Below are 24806 nucleotides of genomic sequence, written 5' to 3'. Positions count from 1 at the left end.
AGATCTGGGTTCAAATCCTGCCTGGCAGTCTAGTGGTGTAGCTTCTTTCTGGTAAGAAACCTACCCTTCCTGATGCTCAGTTTCCTTATCTGTAAAATGGGAACAAAAATAACCTGTTTTGTGGAGTTGTTCTGCGACAGTGGTTCTCATGTGTGGTACCTGGGGCAGCACCAGCAGCAGTGGCGGCCTCAGCATCACCTGGGAACTTGTCAGAAATGCAAATTCTCGGGCTTCACCCTAGACCTCCTGAATCAGGAATTCTGGGAATGACTAGGCAAACTATTTTCAGGAGCCCTGTAGGTGATTCTGAAGCTTGTTCAAGTTTGAGAATCACTGACCTATGGATTAAGGTGAGTGAGTGCACCTGTGACAGAACAAGTGCTCACTGCTCTTGGTTTCCTTATTAAGAGTAAAAGAGGGAAGGAGTTGAAATGGGGTAGCTCTCAGATCACCTCTCTCCTGTTTTATTTTGTGATTCTCCCTTTTAGCCGTGGAATTGGGGGAAGGGAAGAGGAATCATTTATCTATCACAAACTGTCCCAGAGTCTTCCAGATTTCACGTTTGGAAGGAAAGTCTCAGGAAGGCGCGGACTTTGTTTTCTTCCTCATGTATGGCATAGAGCAGGGGTCCCCAAGCCCTGGGCCACAGATCAGTGTCGGTCTGTGGCCTGTTAGGAACCAGGCTGCACAGCAGGAAGTGAGCAGCGGGCCAGCAAGCTAAGCTTCATCTGTTTTTACAGCCGCTTCCCATTGCTTCCGGTACTGCCTGAGCTCCACCACCTGTTAGATCAGCGGTGGCATTAGATTCTCATAGGAGTGCGAACCCTATTGTGAACTGCCCACGCGAGGGATGTAGGTTGTCTGCTGCTTATGAGAATCCGGCGCCTGCTGATCTGTCACTGTTCCCCGTCACCCTCAGATGGGACCGTCTAGTTGCAGGAAAACAAGCTCAGGGCTCCCACTGATTCTACATTATGGTGAGTTGTATACTTGTTATGTATTGCAATGTAATAATAATAGAAATAAAGTGTACGATAAATGCAATGCGCTTGAATCATCCTGAAACTCCCCCCACCCAACCCCAGTCTGTGGAAAAATTGTCTTCCAGGAAACCGTTCCCTGGTGCCAAAAAGGTTGCAGACCACTGGCATAGAGTAAGGGCTTGGTCTCCAGGCACAGGCTGCTACTTACTACCTTTGGAAGCAAGATGCTGAATCCCTCCATGCCTCAGTTTCCCCATCTGTGAAATGCTGATAGTAACATGAGTCAACTAATGTAAAGCACCTGGAACACACATAAGTGTTTTTATTGGTCTGGTGCCCACACTGTGCTTGGCACTTGGCAAAAGATGAATAAACATTTAAGAATGAACACACTGACTCATTGAATGACACATCTTTTCAAAGTAGGAAGTAGTAACTTTTCAAAGGTGTAGAAACCAAGACTTAGCAGGGTTAAGTGACATTTCAACTTATACAGCTAGTGGGCAGGGCAGGGTTGAAATCAGGTTTGTGAAGTTCCAACATTTGTATTATTTTCCTGATGTCATGTTCTTGATGGAGAAAGCAAACTGATCAAGTGACAATAAAATAGAAACATTGAAAGACAGTGGAGAGAATAGAGGAAGAAAATAAAGAAGACAATTTGTTTTTACTCATTTATTTTTATTTATTTTTTTGAGTCAGAGCCTCGCTCTGCTGCCCAGGCAGGAGTGCAGTGGCATGATCTCAGCTCACTGCAACCTCTGCCTCCCGGGTTCAAGCGATTCTCCTGCCTCAGCCTCCCGAGTAGCTGGGACTACAGGCACGTGCCACCATACCAGGCTAATTTTTTTATTTTTAGTAGAGACAGGGTTTTACCATGTTGGCCAGGATGGTCTCAAACTCCCGACCTCAGGTGATCTGGCTGCCTCGGCCTCCCAAAGTGTTGGGATTACAGGTGTGAGCCACCGCGACCGGCCAAGAAGAGAATTTAAAGAGCAAAAAGTTGTTGAGCTGATGGAGCCTTGGGTCTCTCAGTTCTGCCAGTGTTTCAGGCCAGAATCTCCTCCCGTCTCAGCTGTGGCAGTGACCCACAATGTGCCCCTGTTGAGGGGCATCTCCTTCCTACCATGAGTCCAGAGAGTCCTCCCTCCCAAAATCCATCTCTTAGGCTCCTTCCTCCACACACTGCCACCCGCGTCCCACTACAAGTGACAGCAGTAGGGAGAATAGTTAATAGTTAATGTCACTACAAGTGACAGCAATAAGGAGAATAGTTAATAGTTAACTATGGCTCCTTCAGTAACTAAGTGCCCTCAGATACATCTCTTCCTCTCCTGGGCCTCATTTCCCCATTTGTAAAGTGAGGAGTTGAACTAGATGATTTTTTTTTTTTCCTCCCCCTCGAGACAGGGTCTTGCTCTGTAACCCAGGCTGGAGTGCAGTGGCACAATCACAGCTCATTGTAATCTTGAACTGTTGGGCTCAAGGGATCCTCCTGCCTCCGTCTGCTGAGTAGCTGGGACTACAGGTGCATGCCACTGTGCCTGGCTAATTTTTTATTTTTTGTAGAGTGGAGTGTCTCACTTTGTTGCCTAAGCTGGTCTCAAACTCCTGGGCTCAAGCGATCCTCCTGCCTCAGCCTCCCAAAGTTCTGAGATTACAGGTGTGAGCCACGAACCTGGCTAGATGATTTCGTCAGATGCTTCAGACTCTCACATTGTATTAGTTAATTATTAATCTTTTATTTGGAAAATGTTGAAACCTATAGGAAAATGAAAAGAATATTACCATTAACATCTGTGTATCTTTCATGTGGCTTCACCGAAAGTTGATATTTTGCTGCATTTGTTTATCTCTGTTTTCTGTGGAACTTTTTTTTTTTTTTTGAGACGGAGTCTCACTCTGTCACCCAGGCTGGAGTGCAGTGGCGTGATCTCGGCTCACTGCAAGCTCCACCTTCCGGGTTCACGCCATTCTCCTGCCTCAGCCTCCCAAGTAGCTGGGATTACAGGCACCCACCACCACACCCGGCTAATTTTTTGTATTTTTAGTACAGACAGGGTATCACCATGTTAGCCAGGATGGTCTTGATCTCCTGCCCTCGTGATCCACCCGCCTCGGCCTCCCAGAGTGCTGGGATTACAGGCATTAGCCACCGCGGCTGGCGGAACTATTGAGATGTAAGTTTGCAGACATCTTGACTTTGCCCCTAAATACTTCGCTGACTCTCCTAAGAAAAGGGTCATGATCTTATATAACCAAAATACCATTGTTACACTCAAGAGAATAAACAGTAATTCAACAATATCTAAAACATAGTTCATATAAATTTTCTCTATTTGTTCCCAAAATTTCTTTAATATTCTTTGAAAAAAATTCAGGATGCAATCAAGTTCACACATTTCATTTTTGTGACTTTAGTCTCTTAAGCTAGTACAGTCCCCTTGCCTTTGTTCTTGTTTCTCATATCAGTGATTTGTTTTTGAGGCAGGGTCTGGCTCTGTTGCCCAGGCTGAAGTGCAGTGGCGTGAGCTTGGCTCACTGTAATTTCCACCTCCTCGGCTCAAGCCATCCTCCCACCTCAGTCAGCTGAGTAGCTGGGACAACAGGTGTGCAACACTGTGCCCAGCTACTTTTTGTATTTTTTGTAGAGATGGGGTTTCACTATGTTGCCCAGGCTGGTCTCGAACTCCTGAGTTCAAGCCATCCGCCTGCCTCAGCCTCCTAAAGTACAGGGATTACAGGCTTGAGCCACCATGACTGGCTCATATCAGTCATTTTTTTTTTTTTGGAGTTGGAGTCTTGCTCTGTTGCCCAGGCTGGGAGTGCAGTGGCATGATCTTGGCTCATTGTAACCTCTGCCTCCCAGGTTCAAGTGATTCCCCTGCCTCAGCCTTCTGAGTAGCTGGGATTACAGGTGTGCACCACCACATGTGGCTAATTTTTGTATTTTTTTTTTTTTTTTTAGTAGAGATGGGGTTTCATTATGTTGGCCAGGCTGGCTTCAAACTCCTGACCTCAAGTGATCTGCCGGCCTAGGCTTCCCACAGTGCTGGGATTACAGGCGTGAGCCACCGCACCCAGCCTTATCAGTGACTTTTAATCATTTATTCATTTAGGTGACTGGGGATGGGTCTAAGCCTGGGCGTAAGGAAGGGCTAGACCAGCAGCTGGGTCCATCGTGCCCAGCCGCCTGGCAGCCTGGCCACCCTTCTGCTGAGGCTTTTTAAAGAATCCAGGCCAACTGTCATAAAAAATGCTCCAATTTCTGGCTTCTCAGATTGTTTCCTTATTTTTGGCAGTAATACAACCAGAGGTGATGTTGCGTAGTTCTTACTGCATAAGTCAGGGAGTATCTGATTTCAGCTTGGTGATGCTAAGTTTAATCACTTGGTTAAGGTGGTGAATGACAAATCTTCATATTGTAAAATTATTTCCCCTTTGTTAGCAGAAAGAAATCTGTGTTGTTATACTTTGAGACTGTGTGAATATCCTCTTCTTGCAATAATGTTTCACCTAATAGTTTTGGCATCCTTGCCTGAACCAAATTATTACATTGGGGGTATGCATAAAGGTGATTTTCTTTATTTTAATTTCATTTCATTTTTAAGAGACAGCGTTTCACTTTGTTGCCCAGGCTGGAGTGCAGTGGCGCAATCACAGCTCACTGCAACCTCAAGCTCCTGGGCTCAAGCGATCCTCCCGCCTCAGCCTCCCAAAGTGCTGGGATTACAGGCGTGAGCCACTGTGTTTGACCTAGCATTTGCTTTTTTTTTTTTTTAATACATCCTTTTTGATTCCACCTTTTTGAGCATATAAAACATTTACCTGGTTTAAAAGCCAACAGAATATGAAGTTGTGTTCTCAGAGAAGCCTCACTCCCACTGATTCCCTCCACCCCAAGAATTTATTTTGGATTGTGAATGCTTGTGGTTAAATTTCTTGGTGTCTCTGAGCTGTGATCTCCCAAGTGAGGATAATCATAGCAACTATCTCACAGGGTGGCTGAAAGTGTTCAATGAGCTAAAGTTCTTAGCATGGTGAGGCACCTAGCAAACATTCCTTAGCTCCATAGAGGTCATCAGTTTTTTTTTTTTTAGACTATCCATCCTCTACAAAACCCTGATCCCACTTATTTAAAAAGAGCTTTAAGATCCCAATTCCGGAGGGGCGCGGTGGCTCATGCCTGTAATCTCAGCACTTTGGGAGGCCAAGGCGGGTGGATCACGAGGTCAGGAGATCGAGACCATCCTGGCTAACACGGTGAAACTCCGTCTCTACGAAAAATATGAAAACAAAAAATTAGCCGGGCGTAGTGGCGGGCGCCTGTAGTCTCAGCTACTCAGAAGGGTGAGGCAGGAGAATGGCGTGAACCCAGGAGGCGAAGCTTGCAGTGAGCTGAGATCGCGCCACTGCACTCCAGCCTGGGCAACAGAGCGAGACTCCGTCTCAAAAAACAAACAGAAAACCCCAAAAAACCCAATTTCCTCTTGTCAACTCAAATAAATCCTATTTATCCTTGAAAACTCATCTCAAACCTCACATCCTCTCTGGATCCTTAGTAAGTCTTTGCTGTCTCTTCAGAGAGAGGCAGTCATACTGTGACATGTCTTCCTACAGGTGATGGCAACACTGGTTAAGAAAATGGGGGCTCAAAATCTGGGTCCATCCAACACTAGCCATGCCTCCATTTTCCCACCTGTACAAGGGGGATAACAGTAGTTGGGATAAGAGGTCAATGGGGCCAGGCACGGTGGCTCACGTCTGTAATCCCAGCACTTTGGGAGGCTGAGGCGGGCGGATCACCTGAGGTCAGGAGTTCCAGATCAGCCTGACCAAAATGGTGAAACCCCCTCTTTACTGAATACAAAAAATTAGCTGATCATGGTGGTGCACGCCTGTAATCCCAGCTACTTGGGGGGCTGAGGCAAGAGAATCGCTTGAACCTGGGAGGCAGAGGTTGCAGTGAGCTGAGATTGCACCACTGCACTCCAGCCTGGGCAACAGAGTGAGATTCCATTTCAGAAAAAAGGAGGTCAATGGGTTAATACTCGGAACACACTTTGCACCTTGCTTAACACATAGAAATGTCTCTAAATTATCTATTGTTGTCATCATGCTATTATTTTAATTCAACTTAAAGAAATATTTAAAGTTTTCCCGAAGTGTGAGATGGGAAATCCTGGTGACTTGAATAGCTCTGTCTCTCTTTTCTGTAGGGTAACTCTGTCTTCAGCGTGTGTGGTAGCCAAAGTTGTACTGGATTTGTTTACAGACCAGACTAGTATTTCCTTGGGAACAGGGACTGTGTCCTGTCATCTCTGATCTCTGATCTGAGCTGGCATCAGTTAGTATATGCTCCTTCAGTGGGGAAAATCCCCAAGGCAACATGAGTAGCCTGGAATTCACCACAATAGGGCAGAAGATCCACCTCTTATATCATGTTTCCATAAATGTTACATATTTTTAATTAGACGTCTACTACCTATGCTCACTGAGAACCACGTAACAAACAAGATCACGTTAAATCCTTAGCCTTGCCAAAGAGGTTGTTACTTCCTGGTTACTTTGCAGAAATGCGGGTTATAACGCAAAATGGCCACGCGGTGGCAGCAGAGGAGAAGGAATGAATTGTTTCGTTCCCATTACGGACGCGGTGCTACAGACTGCAGAGTAGGGGCCTGAGGGAGATACGTAGCACCATATAAGAATAATGTTAGAGAATTTGTTTTTAGGAATGAGAACGGGAAAATGTTAAATACACACACTTTAAATAATGAGTAACAAATCAAACAAAATGGTATTAGATGAAGACAACATATATACACTTGACTTTGAGATCATGGTCAACTAAGGGGGAGAAAAAAACAGACAGAAGAGAACAGGAAGGCAGGCAGCACCCACCAGCCCCAACATGCTGCAAGGTGGGTGACTCGAGGTGACATAGCTTCTTAGTTAAGAGTACAATCTTTGTTTCAAATCTCAATCCCACCATTTGTCTCCAGTGACTTACTACCTCTGTCCCCTAGACCTGTCATAGTGAGAGTAAGCAAGCACTTTGTTTTTCGGTCTTTGTTTTGTTTTGTTTTGTTTTTTGAAACAGGGTCTTGCTCTGTTGCCAAGACTGGAATGCAGTGGTGCAGCCATAGATCACTGCAGCCTCAAATTCCTGCTATTGCAGGATCTGGCCAGCAGCCCGCAATGCAACGGGGCTCTCTCTTTGTTCCCAGGCAGATCGGCAGGTTGAGAAATAATAGACACACACAAGATAGTGAAAGCTGGGTCCAGGGGTGGTCACCGCCTTCTGGTCCCATGGTGCCAACAATGCACTGGATATACCAGCATTTATTATTAAGTTTAGTGAGGGTGAGGGTAGTTTAGTGAGGGATTTAGGGTCATTTGATTATTGAGGTGAGATGGTCACATGGGGATGAAGTAATAACATTTGTATGTAGAAGTACAGTACATTTGTATGTAGAAGTATGGTATACAGAGATAAGAATTTACAATATAGTGCATGCGTCAGTAATTTCTAACAGAGTCTTAAAACAGAAACACAATCTTTCCATAACCTATGATTAGCAAGTTATTAATCAGCAGTAACAGTTGCAGCAAAAGCTGGTTACAAACAATCCATAGAAACAGGACGTGAAGCTAGAGAACCGGTTAGACCAGAAATTCTCAGAAGGGTGTGTGCCCTAACCCTAAAGAGGCCTAGAAGAGCCGTGGCAAGATGAGGGCGTTTATAGCCCTATCTTATCCATATGGACAGGCGCCCCGCCATGTGTCCGTTTATAGGCTTTCCACAAGGGTCCCATTCCATTCCCAGAGCTATGAACATCTACTTTTCTGGGATAGGAATCTTGGTGATGTGAAACCTCCCTAACTGCACATGCATTCATAGGCTCTCTGCAGGGGGAAGCACATCACGCACTGTTGGCTCGTTCTGGCAGTCCAACCTGGCATTGTCTTTACACAATCCAGCATGCAATTTTGTATTTCCAATAATCAGGAGTATTTCATCTTTTATTCTGTAGCAATAGTTTCAGGGGGTCTCCCTACATCCTGGGCTAAAGCAATCCTCCCGCCTTGGCCTCCCAAAGCACTGGGATTACAGGTGACAGCCACCATGCCCGGCTTCTAAGCAGTTTATATTTATTTCTTAGATAATTCTCACCACTCCAGAGCTATATTATTGTCCTCATTTTTTAGTTAAATGATTTGCCCAAGGTCAACTGGTTAGTACATAGTAAAGTCAGAACTTAAACCTAGGAACTCAGAGCTCAGAACTCAGAATTTTACCACTGTCTGGGCAGCCTTACCCATGAACATGTTTATCCAAAGAGGCTCTTGGAAAGAGATGAAGGGTGCCTGCCCCATAGTTGGTGTTATGGACTGAACTGTCCCCAACCTAGCCCAAATTCCCAAACCCCCAAAGTGACTGTATTTGGAGATACAGCCACTGAAGGAGGTAACTAAGGTTAAATGAGTCATAAGGGTGGGGACCAAATCCAATAAGACCACTGTCTTTAAAAGAAGAGACACCAGAGCTCCCTTGCTCTATGCATGTGCACAGAGCAGATACGTGCTAGGATGCAGCTAGAAGGCAGTTGTCTACAAGCTAGGAAGAGATCCCTCACCAGAAACCAACCCTTATGGCACCATGCTGTTGGTGGACCTCCAGCCTCAAGAACTGTGACAAGATATATTTCTATCATTACTCAGTTTGTGGCATTTTTTTAGGGCAGCTGAGCAGACTACTACAGTTGGTGGTCAGGAAATGCAGCTCTTACAGTCTGTGGCTTTGTCTTTGATGTAGCTCTCCCTCTACTCCCAAGGCCTCAGTTCCTTGTTATCACCTTGGTATGCCAAAGAGTTCTCTACCTGCCTGGAAGTACCTCCAGCCCATCCAGCCTTTCCTTATCCCATTTCCTTTTTAAAAAACAATTTTGGCTGGGTGCGGCGGCTCATGCCTGTAATCCCAGCATTTTGGGAGGCCAAGGCCGGTGGATCACCTGAGGTCAGGAGTTTGAGATCAGCCTGACCAACATGGTGAAACTCTGTCTCTACTAAAAATACAAAAAATTTAGCTGGGCATGGTGGCGGGCACCTGTAATCCCAGCTACTTGGGAGGCTGAGGCAGGAGAATCACTTGAACCCGGGAGGCAGAGGTTGCAGTGAGCCGAGATTGCGCCATTGCACTCCAGCCTGGGCAACAAGAGTGAAACTCCATCTCAAAAAAAAAAAAAATGCATTTCCCATGAGCATGTCACATGATTCTCATGCATGATGAGTGGGTCTGGAATCAGAATGGGTGAGGGAAGGGCTTTTGCTGTCTCTCATTTCTGCCCAGAGCCAGATCTGTGCTCAAACATTAGTTCCACTGCTTTTTAGCTTGGAGCCTTGGGCAAGTTACCTCATTGAGTCACAATTTTCTCATCTGTAAAATGGAGACAATAATGTGTGCCACAATGGATTGTTATGAGTACAAGGAATGTAAAGCCACTGGCACCACATCTGGCCTGTGCTGAGTTAACTTCATACCATGTCATTGTGGTTTCCAAGGTCTGTGGTGACGTGATTTCGTGATGTGTGTGGGATGGTCTTGGTCATGGTTTCTCCACAACCTGCCAGTTGTTCTGTGGTCCTTGGAGAGAAAATGAAGTAGGTGGTGGTGTCTGTGTGGGTGAAGTTGAGCTCTTTGCCAAACAAATGGTGATTTGATTTGTTTTACTCATGTCATCCTTCCAGTAACCAATGCCTTTCCAGTTTCATTTTTCCTTCTCACCAGAGACGAGCTGAAAATGTTCCAGTGTAGATTGAATCTGTGTGCGGGTTCAATAACAGCCTCCAAAGAAGGCAACCAGGAGAGGAAACAGTGTCTATAGTGAGGACATGGATATGATCATGAGATTGAAAAGGGGGAGCTGGGACTCTTATTCCAGGAGTTCCTAGGCCAGTGGAAAAACCTGACTTTTACCCTCAAAGAATCCTTGGTAGATTGGTCTAGTCTTGCAGGCAGAGACATACTCACATATAAATCCCCAAAAGCAAACAGAGAAAGCAAGTATATGTTGATGGATCAATCAGCCCTCAGGACATTGAAGGGGCTAGCCAGACTGCATTGGTGAAAAAGGCAAATCTCAGAAATAGTTATGGGAGCTGCATCAGTTTGCTATGACTGTGTAACAAACCATCTCAATACTCAGTGGTTTAAAACATGAGTCATTCATTATCACTCATGTGTCAGTGGGACAGCCGGGGCTTGGTTGATCTTGGCTGGGCTTTGCTCGTACATCTGCAGGTCAGCTGAGGGTTCTGCTTAGATCACATTGGCTAAGCAGCCCTGCCCCAGGTGTCTCTCTTCCGTGTCTTGGGACCAGGGGACTAGGTGGACATGTCCTTCTCATGGCAATGAGAGAAACACAAGCGAACAAGCCCAATATCACAGATACTTTTTTTTTTTTGAGTCAGAGTCTCACTCTGTTGCCCAGGCTGGAGTGCAATGGTGCAATCTCAGCTCACTGCAGCCTCCGACTCCTGGGTTCAAGTGATTCTCCTGCCTCAGCCTCCCAAGTAGCTGGGGTTACAGGTGCCTGCCACCATGCCTGGCTAATTTTTGTATTTTTAGTAAAGACACGGTTTCACCATGTTGGCCAGGCTGGTCTCAAACTCCTGACCTCAGGTCATCTGCCTGCCTTGGCATCCTAAAGTGCTGGGATTACAGGCGTGAGCCACCTCTCCCAGCCAGTATCACAGATGCTTTTCAAGTTTTACTGAAGTCATGCTTCCTAACATCTTACTGGCCAAAGCAAGTTGCATGGCTGAGCCCCCAGTCATGGTTGGAGGGCAAAGTTACATGGCTCAAAGGTATGGCATCAGGGATGGCTGAGGAACTAGGGCAATTGAGGTAACCTACCACACTCTGTGAGTTTTCCTTAACCCTCCTCTCCCTTCCAACCCAAGTCATTGCTTCCTCTATAGCAGTGGTCCCTAACCTTTTTGGCACTAGGGAAGACAATTTTTCCACAGACAGAGGTGGGGGATGGTTTGGGATGAAACTGTTCCACCTCAGATCGTCAGGCATTAGATTCTCGTAAGGAGCAGGCAAGCTAGATCCTTGCATGTGCAGTTCTCAATAGGGTTTGCACTCCTGGGAGAATCTAATGCTGCCACTGAGCTGACAGGAGCTCAGGTGGTAGTGCTCACTTGCCTGCCGCTTACCTCCTGCTGTGTGGTCTGGCTACTAACGGGCCATGGAGGGTACCTGTCTGTGGCCTGTGGCTTGGAGACCCCTGCTCCACAGCATGTTGTATCTCTCTTCTGGCTCTGGTCGTGAACTGTGTTCATGTATTGCATGTGAGGACAAGGACTTTATTTATAGTCTTAGTGCCTAGTATGGGGGCTGGCACCAGTAAATAATAGTAGATGAGCGAGAGAGCAGAGGACAAAAAGGGAAGGAGGTAGGAACATATGTGACAAAAAAAAGGAGAAAGCAGTACAGGCATGTAAAGGTAAAGGATGTGGAGGAAGCGGGACAGAAGAGCTGTGGATAGAGTGAGTTAGAGGAAGCATCAGTGATTCAGAGTGAGCTGAACTGCTTGCTGTATCAGCTTCTTGGACTATCAATGCTTTTCTAGGGTTTTATTTTATTTTGTTATTTTATTTTATTATTTGAGATGGAGTTTCACTCTTGTCACCCAGGCTGGAGTGCAATGGCGCCATCTCGGCTCACTGCAACCTCTGCTTCCTGGGTTCAAACGATTCTCCTGCCTCAGCATCCCGAGTGAGTAGCTGGGATTACAGGCGCATGCCACCACGCCCAGCTAATTTTTGTATTTTTAGTAGAGATGGGGTTTTGCCCTGTTGGCCAGGCTGGTCTTGAATTCCTGACCTCAGGTGATCCACCGGCCTTGGCCTCCCAAAGTGCTGGGATTACAGCATGAGCCACTGCGCCCGGCCCATTGCTAGTATTTTAAAGCAGTCATTTCTGCATTAAGAAAAAGTCTTTATGTTTTTATTTTGCATCCCTAATGGCTGCATTTTCCCTGTGGAAGCCCTTGCATGAAAGAAGACTTAGGTTCTAGAAATTTTCTTTGTACCCTTAGAAGGAGTAATCAATTTACCATTTGTGATGTGAGCTTTTTTTACTACTAAAATCTTCCCAATTGCTATACCTTTGAAATGAAGGCTGCCTTACTTTACAATGCACAAAGATTACATGACAAATGAGGCTGTAGAGGCAGACTCTGAAATTCTTTTCTTGCAGTGCAATTATTTATTTTTTCTGGAGGAGGTGGTTCACTACACATTATTTTGAATAAACTGAAGGGTTGAAAATATCGGTGCTGGGAGGGTGAGATGAATTGATTCTGAAATGGCCAGAAGTCACTTGAGGACAAACTCAGGGAATGTGGCGGGTGAGAAGAGGTAGATTTCCTCGTGTGGCTCAAAGGCCTTGCAAAGAGGGGCTGCAAAAATCCCTGGAGCTGAAGCAGCCTCATTGGAATAAGCCTAAGCTCTTCCAAGGGGACTGCCAGGAAGGGAGTCGGTCATGTGGACATACTTGTTTTATTTAAGGTGTTAAAAATCGGTCTCTTTATATTTCATGTGAAAAAGATCCAGGGAAAACGACTTCAGTGGATTTATGAAGTCTTTTTTTGTTTTGTTTTTGTTTTGAGACGGAGTCTGTCTCTGTTGCCCAGGCTGGAGTCCAGTGGCACAATCTCGACTCACCGCAACCTCTGCCTCCTGGGTTCAAGCGATTCTTCTGCCTCAGCCTCCCGAGTAGCTGGGATTACAGGCATGCACCACCATGCCCGGCTAATTGTTGTATTTTTAGTAGACATGGGCTGTCACCATATTGGCCAAGCTGGTCTCGAACTCCTGACCTCGTGATCCGCCCACCTCGGCCTCCCAAAGTGCTGGGATTACAGGCGTGAGCCACTGTGCCCAGCCTTATGAAGTCTTTAGTGGTCTCTCTGGGGACAGGGAAAGGATGGATGCCTCATCTTGTCTCCAGATCACTTCATCTTCTAGGGCTAGCCAAAGTAAAACAAGAGGTCAGGTCTAGTTGGGGTGGGGTGAGGTGGGACGGTGGTCCAGGGGCCACATGCCTGGAGACTGGGCTATTGACGCTCCCACCATTCCCTTCTCCTCATTGTCCCCAGGTTGTCTGGAGGTAGATTAAGTATCTAACCCAGTGCCTCGCACAGAGCAAGTGATCAATACATATTAATTAACTTGACTGGAGTGATGATTTATGGTGTGGTGAAAATAAAATGATACTGAAGACAAGAGAACTACAACTTAAATTGGCTGGCGGAAGGAACAAGGACAGGTCTCCTCACTTCTTTGAGAATCAGTTTCCTGATATCCAAAATGGGGCTTTGGCACTGGGCTATTGTGAGACCTGGAAGAGCTTGTGGTTCTGGTCGTGGTGATTCTGTAGAAGGCACTGACCATGCTGAGGTAGAGGTAGCTTGCTGGTGGCCAGAGTCCAGGGACAGAAGCTACCCTGTCGGCAGTGGGGACCAGTGAGAGTTAGCTGCCCCTTCAGTGATGCGGCCTGTTCTTGGGCTGAAATCTGAGCAGGGTGGCTGGGGCAGGGCTGGTGGCCCGGAAGACAGGAGCACTAACAACCCCCTGACTCTGCCGTGCCCCTTTCCCCTTCGTGATGCGGATGACTCACCTGGAAGATCATGAGACACACAAAGCCACAGCATGTCACAGGCATGTTCTCTGTGCAGGTTCAAGGGAGCCAGAGATGCCTCACGCAAGGTCCCTGATAGTCAGCAGCTGACTCCACGCCATAGGGCAGGGCTGGTGGTGCAGGTGTTTCCAGGCACAAGTGAATGTGCATCATGGCCGGTATGTTTTTGAAGCTTTAGAGAAGGCAGAGCGGAGGAAGTCGATCATGGGGGCAGGGGACCAGTTATTGACAGAGTAGCAAGGATCTGGCATCACAGCACAAAAGGGAGGCCAGGAAAGGACGGTCTCCATGTCATGGCAGGGCCAGGGTTTGGGGCACTGGCAGGTTGAACAAGGGAGCCTGAAGGTTGCCACTGACTCTGTGTGATCTTGAGCAGGTCCCTTAACCACTCTGGGCCTCAGTTTCCCCATTTATCAAGTGAAGGTGTTGGGTTTGATCAGAGACCTTTCAAAGTGGGGGTGAGGAGAAGCATTGAAGGTGGATTCTGGGCCTCCTTTCACCCTCCCTCATCTACACTGCACGACTTCTCCCCCACCCTGTTTTATAGATTGTGTTTCTATGTAAATAATGTGTTTTTGTTGTTGTTTTCTGTTTGTTTTGGTGTTTTTTTGTTTTGTTTTGTTTTTTTTGATTAAAGCTACCAGCCTAAAGACCTTTAAGGTCCCTTTTGATCTAAACAGCGCAGTGCAGCAGCTCTGGGACTGGGCAGTGGCGGCTCACCTGTGTGATCTGGAAGGGGCTGTTGCTAACCTGGCTCTAGGACCACTGTAGCTCTCCTTCTCTCTACAGCAGGGGAATGGGAGTAGGAGTGGAGTTGGGACTAGGGGATGGGGAAGTGGGTGCAGATTTCTTAGAGAAACAGAGACCTAAAAGCTCCTGCCTCACAAACCTGTTTGGTAAAATCTCGGGCACCATGAGGCCCTTTCAGACCCCAGAATGTGTCCTTACTTGAGGCAGTGAACCTGCCCTGGTCTGAGACTTCTTCCTGCAAGTGCTTCCACTGAGGCACCAAAACTTGGTGCGTGGATTCTATGGGGCCCAGTAAAACACACCTGCATGACCCATGTGGCATAAGGGCTTGTTCTGGCTCCGACACTGACTAGGTTACCAGCTTTGAGCCTCAGTTTCCTCATTCATAAAGTGGCAATAAGAGTACCCATACTTTTTGTGGGTAAAAATAAGTGAAGTGCTGGCATATAATAAAGACTTATCCAATGCCTGCTCCATCTGCCCCTAACACCTATGCCTCCTCCTCCTCAGCTTTGCTTTGTTTATTCATGACCATGCGTGTCCACAACGTGCTCCTTCTACAGAACGCCAGGTGTGGCAGAACAGGTGCCATGATAGCAAACAAGGGAAAGAACAAAGAATAAGAAGAAGGGACTTCTTCTAAATGCATGTTAGTGTGAACACAGAGTCATTTATTCATCTTAGATGTGCAGAGGGCCTCCTGTGTGCCACACTGAGCTCATTAGGAGGGGCCAGCCCTTCACATGTGAGTGTGTGAATTTCTCTATTCCAGTCCCAGTTGAGAAGTCAATTTATTTGAGAACACATGGCCATATGACTGAAGAGAAAGTGCTCATCCACACAAGGCACGTTCCGTGGATGTCACACCCTCCTGGATTGCCCTCGGTCGGTAGGAAATGGTGGAATGCATTCTAAATGCCTAAGAGTGATCATTAGAAGAGCGTGATGTGGCAGAAGGGGTGCAGGTTTTGCTTGCTAAGAACTGTGTGAATTTGAGAAAGTCACTTCTTTTTTTTTGAGATGGAGTCTTGCTCTGTCGCCCAGGCTGGAGCTCAGTGGCACGATCTTTGCTCACTTCAACCTTCGTCTTTTGGGTTCAAGTGATTCTCTTGCCTCAGTCTCCTGAGTAGATGGGATTACAGTTGTGCACCACTACGCTTGGCTAATTTTGGTATTTTTAGTAGAGACAGGGTTTCGCCATGTTGGCCAGGCTGATCTTGAACTCCCGACCTCAGGTGATCCACCACCTCGGCTTCTCAAAGTGCTGGGATTGCAGGTGTGAGCCGCTGCGCCTGGCTGGAAAGTCACTTCTTATCTTTGAGCTCAAAGACAAATTTTCTTGTGTGTAAAACCGGATCATAATACCTGCATCCTGGGTGGCTGTGGGAATAAAATGAGATCAGGCAAGGATCTGCTTCTGGGCAGGTTCTCAGAAAATGACAGCTGTTATGACTTTTGAGCATAGCAGAGGACAGAGGGTCACGTTCAAGAGTCGCCAGTGTGGGTGATGCAGTCTGTCCTCAGTGGGGTCCTGCCCTTAGGAGTCACTAGCTGAGCTCCTTCGCCCAATGAGAAGGGCTCAGAGTGCCCCCTGTACATCGTGATTCCGGAGGCTGTAGATGACGGGGTTCAGCATGGGGGTGACTACAGTGTACATGACAGTGGCCACACGGCCCCGCTCTGCCTCGTATCAGGATGTGGGCTGGAAGTAGACTGCAATGATTGTCCCATAGAAGATGCTCACCACAGCCAGGTGGGAGCCAAAGGTGGACACAGCCTGGAGCCTCCCAGAGGCCGAGGGCAGCTGGAGCATGGCAGCTGCGGTGGCCCCACAGGAGGCGAGGATGAGCAGGAAGGGAGTGACCACCACCGCGGCGCCCTCGGTGAAGATGAGCAGCTGGATGTGGTGGGTGTCGGAGCGCGAGAGCCTTAAGAGAGGCTGGCGGTCACAGAAGAAGTGGGGCACTTGGTGGGAAGCACAGAAAGACAAGCGAGCCATGAGCAGGATATGCAGGAGGGAGTGGACGTGGGACACCAGCCATGCCATCCCCACCAGGGCTGTGCACACGGCCCGGGACATCCTCGTGGCATAGTGGAGGGGGTGCCGGATGGCCACGTAGCGGTCATAGGCCATGGCCGCCAGGAGACAGCTGTCAGTTACTCCCAGGGCAAAGAAGAAGTACATTTGGGTCAGGCAGCCAGCCAGCGAGATGGAGCGGTCGTGGGTCAACAAGTTGGCCAACATCTTGGGCACAGTGACGGAGGTGAAGCAGAGGTCAGCAAAGGACAGGCGGGCCAGCAGGAAGTACATGGGTGCATGAAGGGCTGGACTGGCCTGGATGACAGCCACAATGAGTCCGTTACCCAGGAGGCCGGCCACATACAAGAGCAAGAACAGCACAAAGAGAGGCCGCTGCTGTCCAGGACTTGTTGTCAGTCCCAATAAAATGAATGAAATTCCCTCTGAAGACTCATTGGCAGCCTCCATGGCAGGCTGGTTATTCGCCTGGAACCTCAAGGGCTCCTTTCTATTGATGGGTCACCTCCCCAATGTCTAATGGAAAAGGTGAGGGGATAAATTGTTCAAGGCTTCCTGGCCGTGGGAAAAAATCAAGAGTTTAGAGTCAGGTAGCCCTGGCCCTACGCACAGGTGTGACTATGGGCAAGTCATTTCACCTCCCTGAACCTTCTTCCTTTCTGGGCCTTAGATTTTCTTTTTTCTTTCTTTTTTTTTTTTTTTGAGATGGAGTCTCGCTCTGTCGCCCAGGCTAGAGTGCAGTGGCGCGATCTCGGCTCATTGCAAGCTCCACCTCCTGGGTTCACACCATTCTCTTGCCTCAGCCTCCCGAGTAGCTGGGACTACAGGCGCCTGCCACCACGCCGGGCTAATTTTTTGTATTTTTTAGTAGAGACGGGGTTTCACCATGTTAGCCAGGATGGTCTCGATCTCCTGACCTTGTGGGGCCTTAGACTTTCAACCTGCGAAATAAGAGAATTGAAGTAACTCATCTTCAAGGTCACGTCCAACTTTGATAGTTTGTGATTTAAGCAAAAATAGAACAAAAGATGCACAAGATGTACATCAGGGAAGGAGGAAAATATGAAAGGAAAGATGAAACAAAGAGGTTTGACACAGAAAGATCTGACCAATGGACATTTATTTTGGAAAAGAAAGAATGAAACCAAACCAAGATGGAGGAGAGAAACATAAGAAAGAAACTCTAGAAAAAAAATCTGAAGAGCACATATGTTTACATTGAAATGAATATGAACCCACAACACCTAGACACAAATAGTGGAATTTTAGAACACTGGAAATGAAGAGGAGAATCCAGTACTTCCTAAGGGCATGGGGTGCAATGAACTGATGATATCCATATAATTAGATTGCCATCAAATGTTTCAATTCAACAGTAGATTATAGAACAGTTTAACAATATTCAAATTCTGAAAAAAACATTTCGAACCTGGAATTCTCCACTCAGCAAAAATACTACTCAAGTGTGAGTAAAGAATACAGATATTTTCAGACTTAAAACACCAAACAAGGCCAGGTGCGGTGGCTCATGCCTGTAATCCCAGCACTTTGGGAGGCCAAGGTAGGAGGATCACCTGAGGTCAGGAGTTCGAGACCAGCCTGGCCAACGTGGTGAAACCCCATCTCTACTAAAAAAAAAAAATACAAAAATTAGCTGGGCGTGGTGTCACATGCCTGTAATCCCAGCTACTTAGGAGGCTGGGGCAGGAGAATATCTTGAGCCCGGGAGGCAGAGGTTGCAGTGAGCCGAGATTGTGCCACTGCACTCCAGCCTGGGTGGCAAAGTGAGACTCCATCTCACAAAAAAAAAACAAAAAACAAAAAACAAGAGAATTTGAATGACTCCTCATATCCCTGAAAACTTTCCCCATGAAATCACACACTCACTGAGCACCAAGCAGAAGCACATCACAGTGTGAGAAACTCGTGTGGACAGATGGACACATCTGCCCAGGCATAGTGACTTGACTCTTAAGGACAGAGGCAACTTGTTTTCAGTGTCTCAGTTTTTTTCCTGTCTGAATTTCATTGCAGAAATCTTGGGCAATTCTGTAAGAAGAGAATTGAAGTAACTGAGAGGAATTTTGGGGCACAGGTTTGCTGAAGACTGTGCTGAAACCACCTTTACAGGGAAATGATCTTTTAATTTATTTCCACATCTTTCTGTATTAAAAAAAAGCAAATGAAGGACCTCCCTACCCTATTGTATTCCTTTTTTCCTCCATTGGTTAAGAAGAATCTCTGGAATTAGCTTCCTCTAAAGCATCTTTTCTTAAGCCCCTAATTATTTCTCACTTTCCTAGAGGGGAAGAGGATCTGGATGATTGGGTAATATGGAAGGGGAAGTCTGTTTATAGAATTGCTTTTGGAAAATGGACCTGCTCTGACCTGTGTCTAAATTGGTCCCAAGAAGCATTCAAATATACAAAGATGTTTGTAGAAACATTCAAATGTAGTTGCAAACGCACATGCAGGCACGCAGACATGTGCATCCTCAAGCTGGTCTCTGCAAATACATAGGCACAATCAGTCACATACAGAAATGTGGAGCCAGCACATGCATTCACAGCAAAGTAGGCAGACAATCATTACCTCAGGATTCGGAAGCCAAGATGATCATACACGTACACACATGGCCAAATGCAATCACAAAATGGCACTAAGGCCAGAGGGTGACAATCATTCACATACTCCTGTTGATGGAGACATAGCGCCATGCACAGCTGTTGTGACCCATCGTGCATATTCATGTTCTCATTGACTGCTTACTGTGTGTGAGCACTCTACCCAGTGCCCATCCATGCATGCCAAGCCACCCCCAATCACCTCACTGATCATACAATCACATCTTTGCACACAGCCTCACACCTTCACATAGACGGCTGCACTCACGTAGGTTCATGGTGGATCACGGCAGAGATGTGCCACGCTAGAGGGGCATATGCACATACACATTGCCTCCTACCCCCTACAATGAAACCATTGTGCAGTGATGGTAATAAACAATCACAGCCTCGCAAACAGCACATACTCTCAAACTCACACATATGACTCAGGCACACAGTCACACACAGGAAGACAGATCTGCACAGTCTGCAGCCTGGTCCCTTGTCCCCAAGTGTACCCTCTGGGTTCTGCACATCATAGGAAGGAACAGCAGCAGGGCCCAGGAGTGGCTTGACACTGGAGGGTCTGAGGAAAGAATGATTGGCCATGCTTATGGGGTTTAGAGCCCTAGGAGCACCTTAGCTTTTCCCCAGAGGCAACAACCTCTTCTCGTGGCCTTCATCCCTGGGGCACAGGGCAGCCTGGCTATGGGGCTTGTTATCCTTCCTCTCTAGGGACCAGTTTGTTGGAGGAGGAGGTGATTGGTGCCACCTCCAACTCAGGGGAATTCAGGAGCCCTGTGTACTGCAAAGCTGCTGCTCCTCAGCCCCTGCCTTGTGAAGATGGGAGAGAAGGGTCAGGCTGACCTCTGAGCCCCAAGTAGAGTGACCTGGGGATCCCAGGGTTTACAGCTGTAGCTTCTGGAGCCAACCCTCCTCTCACCTTACCTGTCACCATCACCTCATGGTGGCTTCTTGTAGGATGTGTGGAATGTGGGAGGAATTGTGCCCCTGGTGATTGTGGCAATCACAACTATTATCAACAATCTCAATTTGTAGAGCTGTGTTTGTGGGAGCGATTGTGTCTCTGTGCAACTCCATTTGTCCATGAGCTTGGATGTGTGTCTCAGCGTGCAGCTGCATCTGTGTCTGTGTGGGTGGCTGGACCTATGAGAGTGTTTTTTTTAACAAAGAATATTTCTTTTTTTAAAAAATTTTACTTTAAGTTCTGGGATACATGTGCAGAATGTGCAGGTTTGTTACGCAGGTATACATGTGCCACGGTGGTTTGCTGCACCTATCGACCTGTCATCTACATTAGGTATTTCTCCTAATGCTATCCCTCTCCTACCCCCCAACCCCTGACAGGCCCTGGTGTGTGATGTTCCCCTCCCTGTGTCCTTGTGTTCTCATTGTTCAACTCCCACTTATGAGTGAGAACATGCGGTGTTCAGTTTTCTTTTCCTATGTTAGTTTGCTGAGAATAATGGCTTCCAACTTCATCCGTGTCCCTGCACAGGACATGAACTCATCATTTTTCATGGCTGCATAGTATTCCATGGTATATATGTGCCACATTTTCTTTATCCAGTCTATCATTGATGGGCATTTGGATTGGTTCCAAGTCTTTGCTATTGTAAATAGTGCTGCAATAAACATATTTGTGCATGTGTCTTTATAGTAGAATGATTTATAATCCTTTGGGTATATACCCAGTAATGGAATGGCTGGGTCAAATGGTATTTCTGGTTCTAGATCCTTGAGGAATCACCACACTGATTTCCACAATGGTTGAACTTATTTACATTCCCTCCAACAGTGTAAAAGTGTTCCTTTTTCTCCACAGCCTCGCCAGCACCTGTCGTTTCCTGACTTTTTTTTTTTTTTGAGATGGAGTCTCACTCTGTCACCCAGGCTGGAGTGCAGTGGCACGATCTTGGCTCACTGCAACCTCCACCTCCTGGGTTCAAGCAATTCTCTGCTTCAGCCTCCTGAGTAGCTGGGATTACAGGCCCCCACCACCAGCCTGGCTAATTTTTGTATTTTTAGTAGAAATGGGGTTTCACCATCTTGGCCAGGCTGATCTTGAACTCCTGACCTCATGATCCACCCACCTCAGCCTCCCAAAGTCAGGGATTACAGGCATGAGCCACCACGCCTGGCTGTTTCCTGACTTTTTAATGATCGCCATTCTAACTGGTGTGAGATGGTATCTCACTGTGGTTTTGATTTGCATTTCTGTAATGACCAGTGAAAATGAGCATTTTTTCATGTTTGTTGGCTGCATAAATTTCTTCTTTTGAGAAGTGTCTGTTCATATCCTTTGCCCACTTTTTGATGGGGTTTTTTTTTTTTTTCTTGTAAATTTGTTTAATTTCCTTGTAGATTCTGGATATTAGCCCTTTGTCAGATGGGTAGATTGCAAAAATTTTCTCCCATTCTGTAGGCTACCTGTTCACTCTGATGATAGTTTCTTTTACTGTGCAGAAGCTCTTTAGTTTGATTAGATCCCATTTCTCAATTTTGACTTTTGTTGCAATTGCTTTTGGTGTTTTAGACATGAAGTCTTTGCCCATGCCTATGTCCTGAATGGTATTGCCTAGGTTTTCTTCCAGGGTTTTTATGGTTTTGGGTTTTACATTTAAGTCTTTAATCCATCTTCAGTTAATTTTTGTATAAGATGTAAAGAAGGGGTCCAGTTTCAATTTTCTGCATATGGCTAACCAGTTCTCCCAGCACCATTTATTAAATAGGGAATCCTTTCCCCATTGCTTGTTTTTGTCAGATTTGTTGAAGATCAGATGGTTGTAGATGTGTGGTGTTATTTCTGAGGTCTCTGTTCTGTTCCATTGGTCTGTATCCTGTTTTGGTACCAGTACCATGCTGTTTTGGTTACTGTAGCCTTGTAGCATAGCTTGAAGTCAAATAGTGTGATGCCTCCAGCTTTGTTCTTTTTGCTTAGAATTGTCTTGGCTATATGGGCTCTTTTTTGGTTCCATATAAAATTTATAGTAATTTTTTCCAATTCTGTGGAGAAAGTCAGTGGTAGCTTGATGGGAATAGCATTGAATCTATAAATTACTTTGGGCAGTATGGCCATTTTCACAATATTGATTCTTTCTGTCCATGAGCATGGAATGTTTTTCCATTTGTTTATGTTCTCTCTTATTTCCAGCAAGGAATATTTATAATAGGAGATTAGGCCTTTATTGAAGGGGTATGTGTTTCTGTGTGTGTACTGCAGTATGAGGGAACTGAACCTGTATGTACCATTCCAGGTGGGAATAGCTTTACATAACACTGTTGGAATAACCAGAAAGAATGATTCTGAATATATAAACTTCCAAGATTTACTATTGCGTCTTGAATAAAGTCTAAATTTCCTACTTAATATTGAGGCCATGGAGTGTTCTTCTCATTCCCTAATTTTCAATCTTTAAACTTCCCTCTGCTTTCCCATCACACCCCCTCAAGCCAATTAAATTGGTCTCCTTAGAGTCTTCTGCTCATGCTGAACTTATTTTACTTCCATGCCTTTCTATATACTTACCCCTCATCCCCCTGGTACAATTGCCTCTTCCCCTCAATTTCCACCCATGTTGCAGGGCCCAACTTATTTTGTGCAATGAGTGCCCCAGTCTTCCCCAGCTTCCTGTCCTCACTGCCTGCTTTAGGAAGCGGTGTTGAAGGGAAATACTTTATCAGAATTGGGCACATTCTTCTGGGCATCTCACTTTAGGAGGGATGATTTATCTCTCTTTCTTCATTCTCCAGGTTGGGCTCTGTTACTGTTTCCCAAATCTTTCCCCTTCCCTCTTGTTTGTTTTCCTATCTATCAAGTAGGCCCAGTATAATAGCTTGAAACTTGGTATTTCCTCCAGCTGATTTCTAGGATTTATGTAATCTTTGTATCTGGCTGCTCCATGGATACTAAATATGTGGAAGGAGCCATGGCCATCCTGTAGGGCCCAGGTGATGGAAGGGGCCTTATACCTCTGGAAACTTTTCCACTGATTATGGCAGCTGCTATATGTCATGAGAGCCTAAGAACCCACAAAAAAGAGAAAGGACCATAGAGATCTTTGAGTCTAAATGTTGAATTTGGGGCAAGCCTTACATTTGCAGTCCTCAGGTTGCCAACTCCTTTGACAATGACTCCGATTTTTGTTGTGGCACCTGAGTTGCTGTGGTGATAGGAGGCAAGAGGAGTTGGGGAACTGGGAGAGGATGGTTGAGCCTTGTGATGAGAGGAGGGGTTTTATTTTATCTAAGTCTTTTCAAAATGTGCTGAATTTGGGACATTGTACCTTTTCTCTCAAGAGCTGCTTCAACAGGAAATGGGGTGACCAACTATCTCGATTTGCCCAGGACTGAGGGTGTCTTGGGACAGGGACTTGGAGTTTTTTGTTTTTTGTTTTTTTTTTTTTTTGAGACGGAGTCTCGCTCTGTTGCCCAGGCTGGAGTGCAGTGGCGTGATCTCGGCTCACTGCCAGCTCCGCCTCCTGGGTTCAAGCCATTCTCCTGCTTTAGCTTCCCGAGTAGCTGAGACTACAGGCGCCCACCACCACGCCCGGCTAATTTTTTTTGTATTTTTAGTAGAGGTGGGGTTTCACCATGATAGCCAGGCTGGTCTCAATCTCCTGACCTTGTGATCCGCCCGCCTTGGCCTCCCAAAGTGCTGGGATTACAGGCGTGAGCCACCGCGCCCGGCTGGAACTTGGAGTTTTAAAACTGGACTGTTCTGGGAAAACTGGAGTGAGTCAGGAAACCTGTAAAGTTCTCTAAGATTTGAGGAGATGGTCTTGTCCACATTCTTCTCTTTATTAGCCTGGGAACTCCAAGAATGCCATAGTTACAGAGAGGGAGGGTCTTGGTCCTGGCAACAAGTGGCATCTTCTTCCCAGGGAGCCAGGTCGAAGCCTTCAGTTTTCCTGCAGTCTAAGTGGCGCCAGGTGGTTGATTTCTCCTTGAAGGGAGAGTGTAGAGGGGCAAGGCCAGCCCCTGGCTAGGGCCCAAGGAAGAGACTCCATGGGCAGCCTATTGGGTGAAGCATTGTTTGAGTCCCATACCTTTCCCACCCCTGGCCTCGCCTCAGCCATAATCAGGGGAACTGGAGGGAGGGTCCGGTAGAAGCTGACGCTTAAATCTGGCCATGCTCCACCTCTTCTTGGAGGCTCTTGCCTGTAACTCCCAGGGTCTACTCCTGTCTGCTCCTGCAGAGAGAGGCTTCCCAGGCAGAATGCAGTGCCTTGGGACTTCCCTATGTGTAAAAGAGTCGTGGAGACAAAAGAAATCTGTCAAAATTGTGAACTCTGGGTGAATAAAACTCCCAAGGGCACTGGGTCTCAGAGGTCCTCCATGACTCAAGGCTTGGGGCAGTGTAGTTACTGTTGCCCAAGAAGTCAGGGTTATGGCATTCCCTCTCCAACTCCAACCCTACCTCAATGCTGGAATCTTAACACCAGTCATGATATTAATCCTACCCAACCACATGCAAATCCAGGCATGCTCATCACTCTGAATGAAACTGAAATTCACCAACAACAAGCCCCTACCCTTAGGCTTTAAGTAACATTATTTATAACCCCAACTAAATCTTAAAGTGACCACAAGCATGCCAATTTGATACCTAAAATATTGTCATGCCTAAATTTCATCTGGTTTTGATCCCAGCTTACCTGTAGTAATAACCAGACTGTGACTTAAACTTAGCACAA

At 46.5% G+C, this 24806-nt stretch overlaps 1 protein-coding gene across 1 annotated transcript; it reads right to left on the bottom strand.

Moving 5' to 3' along the window:
• Positions 1–15982: 15982 nt before the first annotated feature.
• LOC129043559 (olfactory receptor 1K1) lies at positions 15983–16933 on the bottom strand. Its single transcript, XM_054500206.1, is given in 1 exon segment — positions 15983–16933. A coding segment is annotated over 1 exon segment (951 nt).
• Positions 16934–24806: the final 7873 nt, after the last annotated feature.

This window comes from Pongo pygmaeus, chromosome 13 (genome assembly GCF_028885625.2).
Source record: "Pongo pygmaeus isolate AG05252 chromosome 13, NHGRI_mPonPyg2-v2.0_pri, whole genome shotgun sequence".
In the NCBI taxonomy this organism is placed as follows: Eukaryota; Metazoa; Chordata; class Mammalia; order Primates; family Hominidae; genus Pongo; species Pongo pygmaeus.
Note: the sequence above shows the minus strand (reverse complement) of the source record. Positions and strands in the feature narration are given on the sequence as shown.